We start from the raw sequence: 14,154 nt of genomic DNA, 5'->3' as shown, positions 1-14,154 counted from the left end.
ATCCCACAGTAAAAGTTAACAAAGTGTCTTTATTTCTTCCATCACTATCTTATAATGAACGTCAATTTGGACTGTGCTTTCCAAGAAAGGGTGAATGTTCACTTTTGCAGAAGCATATAGTAATAACTAGAAATTACTTAACTGTTTCTATGCAAACTGTACCTAAAATGGAGTCTGAAATTTTGAATGAGTGGTTAATGGCAGCTATGACAAAAGTAAAGAGATAGTAAATAGATCCTTGCATAAAATTATACATTGTTATGTTTTAGTAGTGCTTGGCATGTACATACCCAAAGTTCTTTGGGTAAATCTGATATCTTTTATTAGACCAACTCAAATAGTTGGGAAAGTTCTTTTTTAGCAAACTTTCAGGCACAAACACCCTTCATCAGGCTGAGGAAGTATCTGCAGATGGCCTCTGCTCTTCCTGGATTGAGTAGTAAAAACAGCCATAGACCAATATATATGCAAGAAAGCCAGTCAGTTAAAATGTAAATTGAGGTGGTCAGTAGGTGAGAGAGAGTTGTGGGGTGCAAGAGGGAATAAAAGTGGTTGTAGTCAAAGGATGAGAGGCAGGAGGGTGGGGGGAAGGGAATGAGAACAGAGATGGTAAAAAGTGGAGGGTTTACCTAGGGAGTCAGATGTCAGGCATGTTGTAATGTCATAAATCCAATGTCTATATGTAGTCCATGATTTTTTTTGTATCCAGTAGATTGATGAAGAGAAGTTCGTAGGCTTGTCTGTGGAAGGTATTTTGTAAATTCCCTTTTAAGGATTAGAACTGAGAGTGTGGTTTTTCTTGTGAGAAATGTGCCCCCCCCCCGGTAGTTGTGTATTCTTGTCTTTGATAGATTTTCATTGTGCGTTCATTCTGGTACACAGGTGTTTGTTTGGTTTCCATCAGGGCATTTGGTGCACTGGATGAGAGATGTATTACATTTTTGGACGTGCAGGTGTAAGATCCAGGAATGGTGATGGTTCTGTTGTGGGGGATAGTAGCTGTGGGAGTGGTGGAGATTTGTTGGCAGGTTTTATATTTCTTGTTCTGGAATAGTCTTGATTAGGGATGTGTGAAATTTCACTGGCAGTTTCGTTTTCAAGTTGTTTCGACTCATTTTGAGCTAGAAATAGCAAAATTGAAATGAAGTGGAGAGCTTCAAAACAGCCTCAAAATGAAACGAGGCAAGTCGAAATGTTTTGTGTTTCAAAGCTCAAGCTGGGCTTGCCTGCAGGAAAATAGAAACTAAAGTAAGGAGAGGGAGGGGAAAGGAGTGCTCTCATTATTGACTGTAGCGGGCCAGTGAGTGTCATCCTCTCCTGAGGTCCCTTCCAATCCCAGTGCTCTGGGGGAGGGATGGGAAAGCTGCATAAAAGGCAGCATTGTTTGAACTGCCCTGCTTTCCGCCTTGGTGTCAGTTGGGTGAGGGCGTATCTTAACACGCGCACGCACACACACGTCACAAGTTTTGCCTGTCAGCAGCCAGAGGTGCAGGGCCCCAGGAAACCCTGCACCTATCTCCTTGACAGCTGGCAGGCTTTGTAGCCTAAGCAGGGGCTAGCAGGCCTGCAGCTGTCACCCCACTGCGCCTTAACACACACTGTCACCCACATCACGAGTTCTGCTTGTCTGCAGCTTGAGGTGCAGTTTCCCCTGAACCCCTGCACCTATCTCCTTGAAACTTGGCAGGCTTTGTAGCCTCAGAAGGGGCTACCATCCCTGCAAGCTGCATCCAAATTGGGCTAGAAATGACAAAGTTATAGGTTGTTTCTAGTTTCCCTTTTTATAGCCTGTGGGTGAAACATCGAAACAGTGTCAAAACAGTTTCACTGTTTCGACAAAATGAAACAGAACAGTGCTGTTTTGCACAGCCCTAGTCTTGATCCATTCAGTGCGTTTTGAGCTGGTGATGAAGTTGGTGAGGTTCAATGCTTGTTTAAAGGATAGGATGGGTGGTTTTGGGAAGATCTTTGAGAATTGGGTCTCCTTCTAGTATGAGTTGCAATTGTTTGAGTATTTTCTGTATAGGTTCCAGGGAGGGATGCTGTGTCATAACCCCCATGAATTGCACATCACTGGTCTTTCTTCTGTACTGGAGCAATTCTTCATGTGATATCTGGGTGGCTCTCTCAAAAATGTAATCTACATCTTTAGAGGGGTGTCCTTTGTTGAGTGAAGGCCCTTTTGAAAGTTGTGAGGTGATGATCACAGGTATTCTCAGTGCAAACTCCGTCATATTGGACGGCTTGACTGTATATTACAGCTTTCTTGGTGCGTTTAGGGTGATTGCTGGTTCTGTGCAGATATGTATGTTGGTCTATGGGTTTCTTGTATATGGTGGTCTCTGTTGTACCATTCTGGATAGTGACCTGTGTGTGTGTGTGTGTGTGTGTGTGTGTGTGTGTGTGTGTATATTTAAAAAAAAAAAAAAAAAAAAAAGAGAGAGATGTTGGTGTTGGAGTATTCCAGAGAGAGCCTGATAGAGGGGTGCTGCATGTTGAATTTCCGATGGAAATCAATCGGAGATGGCATGTACATAAATAGCATTTGTTATCCAAAGGTCTCCAAATTATAATGGAGAATGGAAGTCTTTCCACAGTTAAAGATATATTTAGTGCTGTTGTAGAAACCCATCTTTTTCAAGCTTTAGATTTTTAATGGTGATAGTCTTCTTAAGTTCCACATGTATTTACAATGGAATCTGCATCTTATTCAGCTTCACTTGATGTGGTTTTTTGCACCTAGTATACAACTAAACTACTTCATACCTCTGTGAGGGGGTCCATGGGATATATAGAAACCTTCTTTAGGTACATCTGAAATTTAGCTACTTCTGGAACAGGCTGCCAGAAATTAAACAGTTCGTTGTCCGTTCTAATAATTTAGGACAAGAAGCATTTTTATTTAAAACTCTAGCATAGTATGAAACTGGGGCAGGGTTGGAATTTGACCTGAGCAATCTCACAGAAAGGTTGTCATGTCATTCAAAGAAAGTGACACGACTACACTGTAGCTGTTATGTGATGCTTCTCTCAACGTTCTTGATATAACAAAACTACTTTCAAATAATACGGCAATGTTCTATGGAAGATGGAGTATGTATATATGGCATCCTGTCACTGTGACTTTTACACACATTGTTAAAATGGATCATTGATTGGACACTGGAATTAAGGATTTTACTGCCCATAAATCTCCTGAGTTATTCACTGAATAAAAAAGGACAAGCTATAGTAAAACCTTTCTCCTGGAGACCTAAAAAACAACTTTGAAAAAGCACTTTTTTCTCCTCCATAAAGATAGTATTTGTTTGGAACAAATTGTTTCATAGAAATATAAGTAGTAGCCTGACTATATTTATATTCCTGTCAGTGCACTTTGACTGACAGCCCTGATTCTCTAGTGTAGCTCAGCTGTAGGCCTCCTAAAGTTTTAAAGCAATTTAAGTTACTTTAACCTAAATGGTGAGAGCAACCTAATTATTTAAGAATAACATTCCCTCAAGACAGTTATGGTACTCATAGCTTATTGGACCATATTGTCCTCTGGTGCTGACTTCTCTTGAATATTGAAATACTCCCTTTAAGTAGCTTTTATGGGCCTTTTGTGTTTAGAGTAATGCAAAGGGCCACAGCTGGGGCCCAGATCTGTCCCAGTGTTTCACGCAGTCATACTGTACTTGGTGTAGAAACCTTGTCATTGGAATGAATAGCAACTAAGACTCTTTAAATATAAGTTGCTGTTTTTCTAAAATCTGTCATGATTTACTGTGCAGGTATCTTTAAAGTCTGGTGATGATGCTAACAAGAGTTCAGTTGGTAAGTAAAGTACTTAATGCTATTGAAGAATTTGTTTTAGATTATTGTTTTAAGAAGATATGCATTAAAGATGTATTATAATCTAGGTTCATTGCAGCCCGAAAACCCTGTACAGGTGGCTGTAGACCAGTTAACTAGAGCAGTTGAGGCTCTTCTTCAACTCCACTTGCATTCATGTAGCAGCAGTTCTGCAGCAATCACTCCAAAGAATAGTCGAAGCACAAAAGAAGCATGTACTGCGACAGAGCATCTCCAGTTCACGATATTTGCTGCTCACAGAATTCTTCCTGCCTGGATTTCTAAGTAAGTCAGTTAACAAACTAAAAATGTGCCTTTTGTAAACATTTATTTCAGGTTTGCTTTAATTAAATGACTTTTTTCCTTTCCAGTTATGAAAAATACTACTTGGTTTGCTCTCTGACCCACAATGGAAAAGATTTATTTAAGCCTGTGCAGTCCAAGAAAGTTGGCACATACAAAAATTTCTTCTATTTGATTAAATGGGATGAACTGTAAGTGACTTTAATGAAACTGATCTTAAAATACTCCAGTGTCTTTCTTTCAAGCTGTACTTCTCTGAGAGAGTTATTCTAGCCTTGAGCTGTCTTGATTATTTAGCAGTTTCTTCGTAGACTCTGATAACAAATTTGACATGTTTGCTTTGCGTAAGTTAGAATAGCACTATGCCTGACTGGTTTTTAAAGGGCCAGGTGTGATGGAGTCTGCTGTTAATAGGCTGAAAGTTAAGAAAAGCCAGGGTAAGGTGATCCCAGTGGCCTCTGATAGGGTGATTTTTACAGGTCATTTAATGTGGCAGGTTTTATTATAACTAGGGACCTAACTAAATCATGATGGAAGTGTACTGCACAGCAGCTCCTTAAATCTTGTTCTTTTTGCCTCGTGCCTCTTCCCCACCCCAGCCTCCCTGCCTGCCACTGATTGGCCAAGGGGTCTCAGCAGCCTCACTGCTCACTGTTTACTGCTGATCAGCTGGGAGGCAAAAATTGCAGTTTTATATATGCTGTGGCTTTTGCCTCCTGAAGGCACGCTTCTGCCATGATTTAGGTAAGTCTCTAATTTATAATTATAACCAACTGAATAGGATGACTGTAAGATCCTACCAAGTGGTGTGTGGCATATAGAACTGAAAACTACAAACACAAAAAAAATTCCAGGCTGAAAAACAATACAGTATTTGCCCAAATACAGAACAACCTGGGATTTGAGACACCCCACCCCAGTAAGTATTTTCTATACACAGAAAATGTATAACTTTATTATAATTTTCCATTTATGGAATCTAATTATTGGAGGATCATCTTAAATTCCTCCTCCGGCTACTATAGGCGGTGGGGGAGATGTGATGAGGGTGGCAGTAATGGGGCAGGTGGTGTGGGAACAGACGGTGGGGAAGGCGGTTGGGCAGGTGATAGATGGCAGGGACAGCTGGTAGGGGGCAGGCAGAGAGGCAGGCAGCTTGCCCCCTGCTGCCTGCCCCCCTTCATCCCCACCACCACTATTCCTCCTTTGTGCCTGCTCTCCCTGTAGCCTCAATCTGTCCTGATTTTTAATTTCCTCTATTTCCCCTACCTGCTCCCCCCCATCTTTGCTCCACACAAGAAGTTTCCATCCTGGGTGGCGGTTGATGCATCTCCAGAATACAAGATCTTGGTTAGAGGCGACCTCCTTGGCCAATCAGCAGGAAGGAACAGGGCCACCACAAAAAGGCCACCTCATGGTTGTGCACCACCCTACTTGTAGGCACAGCCAATAGAATTGCAAGGACAAATGATTGACGTGTATTTACACCAGTAAACTGAGAAACCACTTTTTGCAGTCTGCTCCTCACTTAGAAATGGACAGGGGACAAAGAGCTTAAAAACAGGATGGTCCCATATAAAACAGGACCAGTGGCCACCCTAGCTCCATCCCTGCTGCAGTCTGGAGCATGGCTCCAGCCCTGCCTCATAGCAGTGGCACAGAGCTGGAACTGCTGCTGCAGGTCTGGGCTGGAGTACATGCTCTGTGCTGCAGCAAGGACAGAGCCTGCTGCCATGGAACAAAGGTGAGGAGTGTAGCAGAGAGGGAGAGGGGGGAAAGACTAGTGGCTGCAGGACGAAGAGTTGCTGGGCATGCAGAGGTAGCTGGGGGCAATCAGCAGTTGTGACTGGCTCCAGCCCTAACCCCCTGCCATCCACTGCCTTGTGCTCAGTTGTAAGGTGGGGGCTTTTTACCATATGTTAAATAGTGGGGGTGGTGGACCTTGTCATATACTCAGATAAATCTGGTATCTGTTGTGTAAATATGACTTGTTTATTGAATTTAATTGTACATTCTTAAACTTCTTTTAGTTGGCCTTCCTCTTACAGGTACCATTTTCTGCCCCTGCAGTTTCAATAGATTTTAATTTTTTATTAGCTCTTAAACATCTGCTTTGTTTACATGCGACCTATTTTGTCAGAGTTGACTTACTATGTAGCTGACTATTTTTTTATATACTTCTTTATTTTACAGAATAATTTTTCCTATCCAGATTTCACAGTTGCCGTTGGAATCTATCTTATGCCTTACCCTATTTGGAATATTAAATCAAAATAGTGGAAGTTCTCCTGATTCAAATAAACAGAGAAAGGGCCCAGAGATGTTGGGTCAGGTTTCTTTACCTCTCTTTGATTTTAGGCGGTAAGTATCTGAGCTGTTTACAGGAACTGACTTGGTATACAAGCAGGAATTAAGTCAGGGATGGGCAAAATGCAGCCTGGGGGCCATATGTGGCTCGCCAGGCCATTCTGTCTGGCCCGCAGGGCCCCTAAAAAATTTAGAAAATGTATATTCATCTGTCCCTGGCTGCCTGTCATGCGGCCTTTGATGGCTTCCCAAAACTCAGTAAGCGGCCCTCTGCCCAAAATAATTGCCCATCCCTGACTTAAGCAATCCCCTCCGATACAGAAACTGCTGTTCTGCCATTCTGTTGAATAAAATAAGACTATGGTAGTGCTTTGTCCATTGCACTTTGAGAAGATACTTCTAGATTCGCTGCAAAACTGAAACTTAATAGAAAGGAAATCTGCTCATTATCATGCTTCTATTCAGTTGTCTCCATACTCTGACTCACAGCAGGAGTGATCAAGAGTGAACTAAAGGAACATTTGAATGATAATTCTATTAGGTAATTTTTTTCCTAGAAAAGTAGGTAAATTAGGGTATAGTAGCAGCAGCCTATGTAATGGCAGTAATTTTTACGTTCCTAGCACAATAAGGGGAAGGGGAAATATACTGGCCTTCACTATAGGATCTGCTACCCAGGAGATTACATATACTGAAGTGTGTTCCCAGGTGACTTTGTCTACCATTCTTCACTGAGTGCTATTTTATTAGCCACAGGCATTTGACTAACAAGTATGATGGCCAAAGTGCATCTGAAAAAGTTCAATACATATATTGGGCAGAAAAATTGGGAACAACTTTGCTTTTTAAAAAACAACAACTTGGCCAGGAAATAACTTGGTAGTTTGTTCACAGTGTTCTCGGGGGCGGGGGGAATACATGCATTAAGGTGCTTGGTTTTTAGCTATTGGAGACCTTCCCCTTTTTTTTTTTCAAGGTATCAACTTTCAGAAAAGTGGCCCTCCCTCCAGTGCAACTAAATTTCATTTTTTTTTTTGTCCAAGAACGATTTACTCGGGCAGGAAGAATTATTTCATCAAGTTCTTAATCAAAAACTGTATTCTCAAAATGCAGGGGAAAAGGGGCCTTCTCAGATACTTTTTTTTCTGATAGAACATTAGGCTTACATTAAAGTGTTTGGGGGACACATGCCACTAATTAAACTATCTCTTGTAATGTTCCCAAAACTTCTTAAAACAGAAGCTGAAGGAGCAGGGAATGGCTGTTTAGAAATTATATATGATTTTCTCTTGTACATGTTTTCTGTGAAATGCTCTTATTTTCCCTCAAGCCCCCAAAACCTGCCTGTGGTGGCTGGAGTGTGCAAACAGCTCCAGGCTGCCTTGGCTTTCCCACCATGAACCAAATAAACATCTGCTGCTGAACAGCAGCACAAACTAATACCACCTCTTTGTTACAGCTACAAATTTTGGGCATTTGTAGTGCAACAAGGCACATGGATGTCTGTTTGCTTGGCCTTGGTCTCTTTGTGGCCTACCACCACTATCACAGTTTTTTACATTAGCACAAAGTTGACCAAAAGTAACATCTGTTTCTACTAGGGATGTAAATATCATAAAAAAAAATTAACCTCCTCCAATTACAATGATTAAATGGTTAGCCAGTAAAACAGCAGCTCAGATGGCTGCTTTTCATTCCCCCAGGTCCTTTTGAGAGTGGAGGGGGGGAGAAGACAAAGGGGTGGGGAGGAGACGGTGGCAAGCCCAGCCAGACAACACAAGCCCACCTGAAGCCTCAAGCAGGGAGGGAGCACCTGTGAATGAGCAGCTAACTGCTTAATTGAGTCATTAGGCTGCCTGCTGTTTTCCTCCTAGGCTATGGGTACTAATCCTTGCTCCTCCCTCCCTCCTGCCTGCCCTGCCACCTTCTGATTCCTCCTGGGGCACCAGGTAGCTTTGGTTCCTGCCATTCCCCACCCCATTCCCCCTTTCCCTGGTAGACTGCCCACCCAAGGCTAGACAATAACTGGTATGCTAACTAGTTATATCACTGAGCTTATTGGTTAAATGACTTAATCCATTAATCATCTAACCTGTCACATCCCTAGTTTCCACCCTTAGTTTAACTGGCTGAGATCCAGGGTCTTGTTTTGAGGTAGACATGAGCTAGACATGGTGACACTTCATCTCAATCAGGTTGTTCCAGTAATATGAATTACCACCTGAGTGAATCTCCAGAGGTGTGATGCATGACTTGGTTCCCTAGGCATGGAGAACCTCCTACTTCAGAAGGGCTTTTGAGAGAGACCTGCTGACCTTCACTGATAAAGAACAGTGTTTCTGTCAAATGGCATTTTTTTGTTCCCCTATTTTTTTTAAATAAAGAGAAGTGGCAGCTTTAACTGTAAATAAAACGAGTTGTGAAAGTAAGGTGAATGAGAGACTGCTGAGAACTGGAGTTCTTCATCATCTGTTCAAGGGGTAGGGAGAGGCTGCTGAGCCATCACCCATACATTCCACTGAAATTTTCGTGAGGGATCATAGAGCGTCTTTCAACAGATGCTACCATCCCGCCCAGGGGCGGGCAAAATGTGGCTTGTGGGCTGGATACAACTCGCCAGGCCATTCTATCTGGCCTGCGGGGCCCCTAAAAAATTTAGAAAATTAATATTTATCTGCCCCTGGCTGCCTGTCATGCAGCCCTCGATGGCTTGCCAAAACTCAGTAAGCAGCCCTCCGCCCAAAATATCTGCCCACTCCTGATCTAGTAGATTTGGTCTTAGAAGTGGGAATATGAAGGGACTGCATCATAATATTTTGATGAAGTTTAGGATTGATTTTTAAAATCTAGATTAAAGGATTTAAGAGCTCGGCTAAAGTGTAGAAGGAAACAAGCCAGTGAAAGATTTGATTATAAAACAGCCTTAATGTTTAAAAATAAATATGCAGCTTCATATCTTCATGAAGTCCAGAAGGGACCAATGTGACCTAATCCAGGGACTTTTATTTTATTTATTTATTTTCTTTCCACCATAGTGTTGAAGCACCCTGGGGTGCCTTGAGATCCTTTCAAGGGAGCTATGGGTTGCAATATAATGTTAGCACTGTTAGATGTGTAAACATGATTCACAAGATAAAACTAAAGACTTCAAATAGGAAAGTCACATCTTCTGATCTGTTGTGATACCTTTACAACAGAAGAATTGTCCTGCTATCTGTAGTAAAAATGTGTGAAAGAGTTGGCATTTTCTGAGGGCTGTCTTGAGTTTAAAAAAGTTGAGAACCACTTGGCTAGTCTTACTTCCAACATGACACACACAGGTCATAGAAATTTGTGAATTAATTGTTTGATCTGGAGTATATTCTTATTTTTCCAAAAAAAAAAAAATCAGAATATGACTTTAAAATTTGTAATGATAGATATTCCATACTGACTCCACAGCCCCAACTCCCAGTATTTATTTGTTTTCAGAATTTTTTCCAGGTTTAGGGGCTCAGTTTGTCTAGCTTCAAATTCCAGCCAATGAAGTCTAGGCCTTTGTCCTCTATACTGAAGAACCAACTATCAAATATATTCCTCATTTAATGCTTGTAGGCATGGGCATACAAATGTGTTACTGGAAGATGAATGAGGTTGGGAATTTGTGCCAGCTACTTGGTGATTAACTTCTGTGTATATGCTCTTACCCTGTAATAAATGAAACTAATCTGTAGCAGTTTCTTCCTCTGGGATAGCTGTGATTAACTTTCATTTACCAGGGGTCAATATCATGCACATAGGAAGTTAGATGGATTAGCTGGCATGCTGTAAATCCCCACATTAATGTTTACCTTGCAGTAACCCATTTTTTATTCAAGTGACCCCTTTAACCTTCCTTAGATGAGCTAAATAGGTTGTGCTCCCAGAGTCTCTCACTGCATATTTTCCAGTCTTTTACTTGTATGGCTCTTCTCTGATTGTCTCCATTTTTTTTATATCCTCCTTGAATTATAAATACCTGACCTGGAACCAATATTTCAGAAATGGTTAGACAAGTCTTAAATAAAGACAATCTCCCTTTAGTTCTGCTAGAAATTCTCCTGGTATGCAGTCCTTTTAATCACAGTACTGTGCTGACAGCTCATGTTCAATTCAGTGTCCAGGAAGACCCCCACCCAACTCTTTCAGACAGACCCTTCTCCAATTTCCCCCTTGTGAGTGTGGTTTATATCCTTGGTTTCTAGATATGACTGATTGTCTGTTAACATACATATTGTTTGTTCATGTGCACTACACCAAGCAATTCAGATTACTTTGCATCACTGACATTGTTCTTTTCATTATTTACTACTTGCCCAATCATTTATAACAGGTCACTGATTCATGAAGGATCCAGCCACTGAAGTTTAGGTCCTTGTCCTCTATATAGGTTAAATAATAGAGAACCAGAAAATGATCTTTCCGGTAACTTGCCAAAAATCATTTGAGTCTCCATTTACAATAACCTTAAGATGTATTTGTGTTTAGTTAGCACATCCCATGATCATTTTGTATCATTCTAGCCTGTTAATCAGAACGCTGTGCAGTATAAAGTCAGGTCCTTTACACAATTATGAAGCGACACTATTATCTTCTTCTCTTAAGTCTTCAATAGCTAAAAAAGATAGCAAGCTTACAAAAATCCATTTCCTATATATTCATATTAATTGGCACTGGTTTATAGAATCATAGGGCATTTATACATGTGCTGTGGAAGGGGCACTTTAATGCAGCTCTGAGAGTTAAGTTAATTAAAAGCACCCAGAGCATCACCTGCATCAGCATCCTCTCACTGAAAAATAGTGGTGGGGCACTTTGAACTAAAGACCATTCAGTGAGCTTTAGTTCAAAGCATTCCACTGCCATTTTTCAGAGTGGGGATGCTGATGCACGTGATGCTGGAGACTGCTGGAGTCTGTTAATTTCCACGATCCAGCAGACTCAAGTCTGCTCCAGTGCCCTGCCATTACAGCACGTCAGTGCAAGCTGCCTGCGTGTGTATAGGAGCCCATAGAAATCATAGAATGATGGAAAAATAAGACTGGAAGGGACCTCAGGAGATCACCTAGTCCAATCCTCTGCTCAAAGCGGGACCATCCCCAACTATATAATTATATCATCCCAGCCAAGACTTTGTCTATCCAGGGTCTTAATCTCTAGGGATGGAGACTTCACAACTTCTCTGGGTAGCCTGTTCCAGGGCTCTACTACCCTCCTAGTGAGAGTTTTTCCTAATATCTAGCCTAAACTTACCTTGCTGCAACTTGAGACCATTGGTTCTTGTTCTACTACTCAGAGCAGTCTTGCTCTATCCTCTTTGTAAATGTCCTACAGGTAGTTGAAGCCTGTTCTTAAAACTCCCATCTTCTCTTCTCCAGACTAAATAAATCCAGTTCCCTTAGCCTCTCCTCATGTTCCCCAACTATGTTTGTTGCCCTCTGCTGGACTGTCTCCAATTTATCTATATCCTTTCTGTAGTCGGGGACCCAAAACTGGAGATGGTACTCCAGATATAGGTTCAGTAGAGCTAAATACAGGGAATAATCACTTCCCCTCAGTCTTCTGGAAACACTCCTGTTAATGCAGCCCAGTATGCCATTCAGCTTCCTCAAAACAAGGGAATAGTTTTGGCTCATCCAGCTTATTATCCACTGTAACCCACAGGTCCTGTTCTGCAGAGCAGCTGCTTAGCTACTGAGCCCCCAGCCTGTACTGTGCATGGGATTGTTCCATCCTAAGTGCAGAACTTGGTACATGTCTTTTATTGAACTTAATGAACGTTAATAGTCCAAAGAACTCCTCAGACAGCTATTTTGAAACTCTTGAATGCAAATTATCCAGACCTGGTTTTAGAGGTAGCTAGCAGTTGCTGCCTAGTATCCTCCTGAGTTTTTGCTGGAGTGGGAATATGATACTTTACTGTTTACTAAATTATTTTACTTGGTATCAGTGAAATCATTGGCCCAAATCCAAAATGTTTTGGGGTGCAGCTGAGTGATGCAAACTAACTTAAGCTAGCTTTCACTTCTGTTATCTGAAACTGTCAGGCCAGTTCCCAGGCACACCTTACAACATCTCTCAGGCTGAAGCAACTGGCAGTGCTGCTAGTGGCGAACTGCAGTGCTTCTACTTCCATGTGCAGTGTGGTGGTCATTTGGCAAAGGAAGATTCCCTAGGTTAGGGGCATGAAGCCTTTTTGAGAAGAGAATTCTATACTGTGTAATCCGATGACATAAGCAGTGCTAGGTTGTTGGGCTTTTTATAGCATGAGAGAATTCTTCAACTGAATGTCAAGTTGTTAATTGAAATATGACTTACTAGATTTTTCTCCGTGTTGAACAACATTAATATCTGAAGAGCGGGGAGAGGGCTTACAACTCTTAGATGTGTGTGAGAGAACTGTTTCAGCTTAATAAAACACAAAGATCAAAAGTGTTGAGCCAAAGCTGGATGAAGAACTTGTTTATGGTAGGTATAGAAATGCCAGCAGAGACTGGCAATAAATCAGTAAATAAGAATGAATCCAGGGCAACATGGTTGAGGGATACAAGCCAGACGTTCCAGCTGCATTTCCAAATAACATCAACTTACAAGTGGGATCTAAAAATTGCACTTAATTAGAACACTGACGTTTCAAAGGTCATTACTGTGCCATGAGAGAATCTAGCACCAGATTGGGAGCACTTACGATGTAGTAGGTGTTTGGAGAGGATACAGCTATCCATTTATGATAAAAAACCATGTATGGCTCTGATTGATAGATATCCGAAAAAGCATTTAGCAACTCAAGTAATTCTTTGTCATTTTGTTTTGGTTCAGTAACATCAAGCAAGTTCTCCTGCATTTTAAACTTCAGGTTAATGAACTATCCCTGCCTCTAAAACCAATGTACATCTCAGGCTAAAGCCTTGATCTGCAACCAGTATTTAATGAGATTGGATTGTATTGACAATATAACACTTTCAAGTCCAAGGGCAGGAATTTTGTCTTTTGTACAATACCCAGAATGCTGTTGAAACTTCGATAATAATCATAAAAGTACTACCTTGTGCATCATGCTCCATGCTTACTGCCATTATTTGTTGCTTGTATCATATTTTTGTTTTTGACTGCAATGTCACTTTTTCTGTTTGAGATGGGGGAGGGAGGTGGATTTCAGTTGTTTACTAGTACAACTTTTTTGTTTTTGGGAATTTGGGAAGTGTTGGCCCAAATAGTAGTTGACAAGTCCAAGTGGTTTGGAGAACTTGAAAAATACTCAAATGAAAAAATGATAGAATAGTGTTGAATTGATGGGTAGCACTGATCACATTCTTTGCTTCATGACTCAAAATCACAGTGGCCACTTCTGCTGAATCCAGAAACTTAAAATACAGAGTATCTTTTTGCAATGAAAGATCTCCCTTTCAGAGAAGAGCACCATATAAAACATGATGCGCTCTTGGCTTAATGGACCTTCGGGTTTTTTTGCCTTTCTCTGGAATGTGGAGTGTTGCCAACCTCCTAGGATCATATAAGCATGTTTAACCTAACTGTTTTCATAACACTACAGTGGCAAGGTATTGGTGGTACCCTTGTATCTCCTGCTCCATGCTCTTTATATGTGGCATTTTTTTGGTTTGGGGGAGATGGATGGATTGGGGAAAAAATGTGATTTAGATGTGTGGAATAGTTCCCCCCCCCCCCCCCCCC

The 14,154-nt window shown here is 41.3% G+C and overlaps 1 protein-coding gene across 2 annotated transcripts in view; it reads left to right on the top strand.

Annotated features, from left to right (window-relative positions):
* PIK3C2A (phosphatidylinositol-4-phosphate 3-kinase catalytic subunit type 2 alpha) overlaps positions 1–14,154 on the top strand; it is a 115,563-nt gene that overhangs the window by 62,050 nt on the left and 39,359 nt on the right. For both annotated transcript variants that reach the window (XM_019519659.1, XM_019519658.1), the window contains exons 9-12: positions 3,774–3,816; positions 3,903–4,119; positions 4,206–4,328; positions 6,331–6,498. In XM_019519659.1, coding sequence (XP_019375204.1) covers positions 3,774–3,816; positions 3,903–4,119; positions 4,206–4,328; positions 6,331–6,498 — 551 coding nt within the window. The remainder of the gene's footprint in view (positions 1–3,773; positions 3,817–3,902; positions 4,120–4,205; positions 4,329–6,330; positions 6,499–14,154) is intronic.

This window comes from Gavialis gangeticus, unplaced genomic scaffold (genome assembly GCF_001723915.1).
Source record: "Gavialis gangeticus isolate Ggan-Ray unplaced genomic scaffold, GavGan_comp1, whole genome shotgun sequence".
NCBI lineage: Eukaryota > Metazoa > Chordata > Crocodylia > Gavialidae > Gavialis > Gavialis gangeticus.
This window is presented reverse-complemented; position numbering and strand designations above follow the sequence as displayed.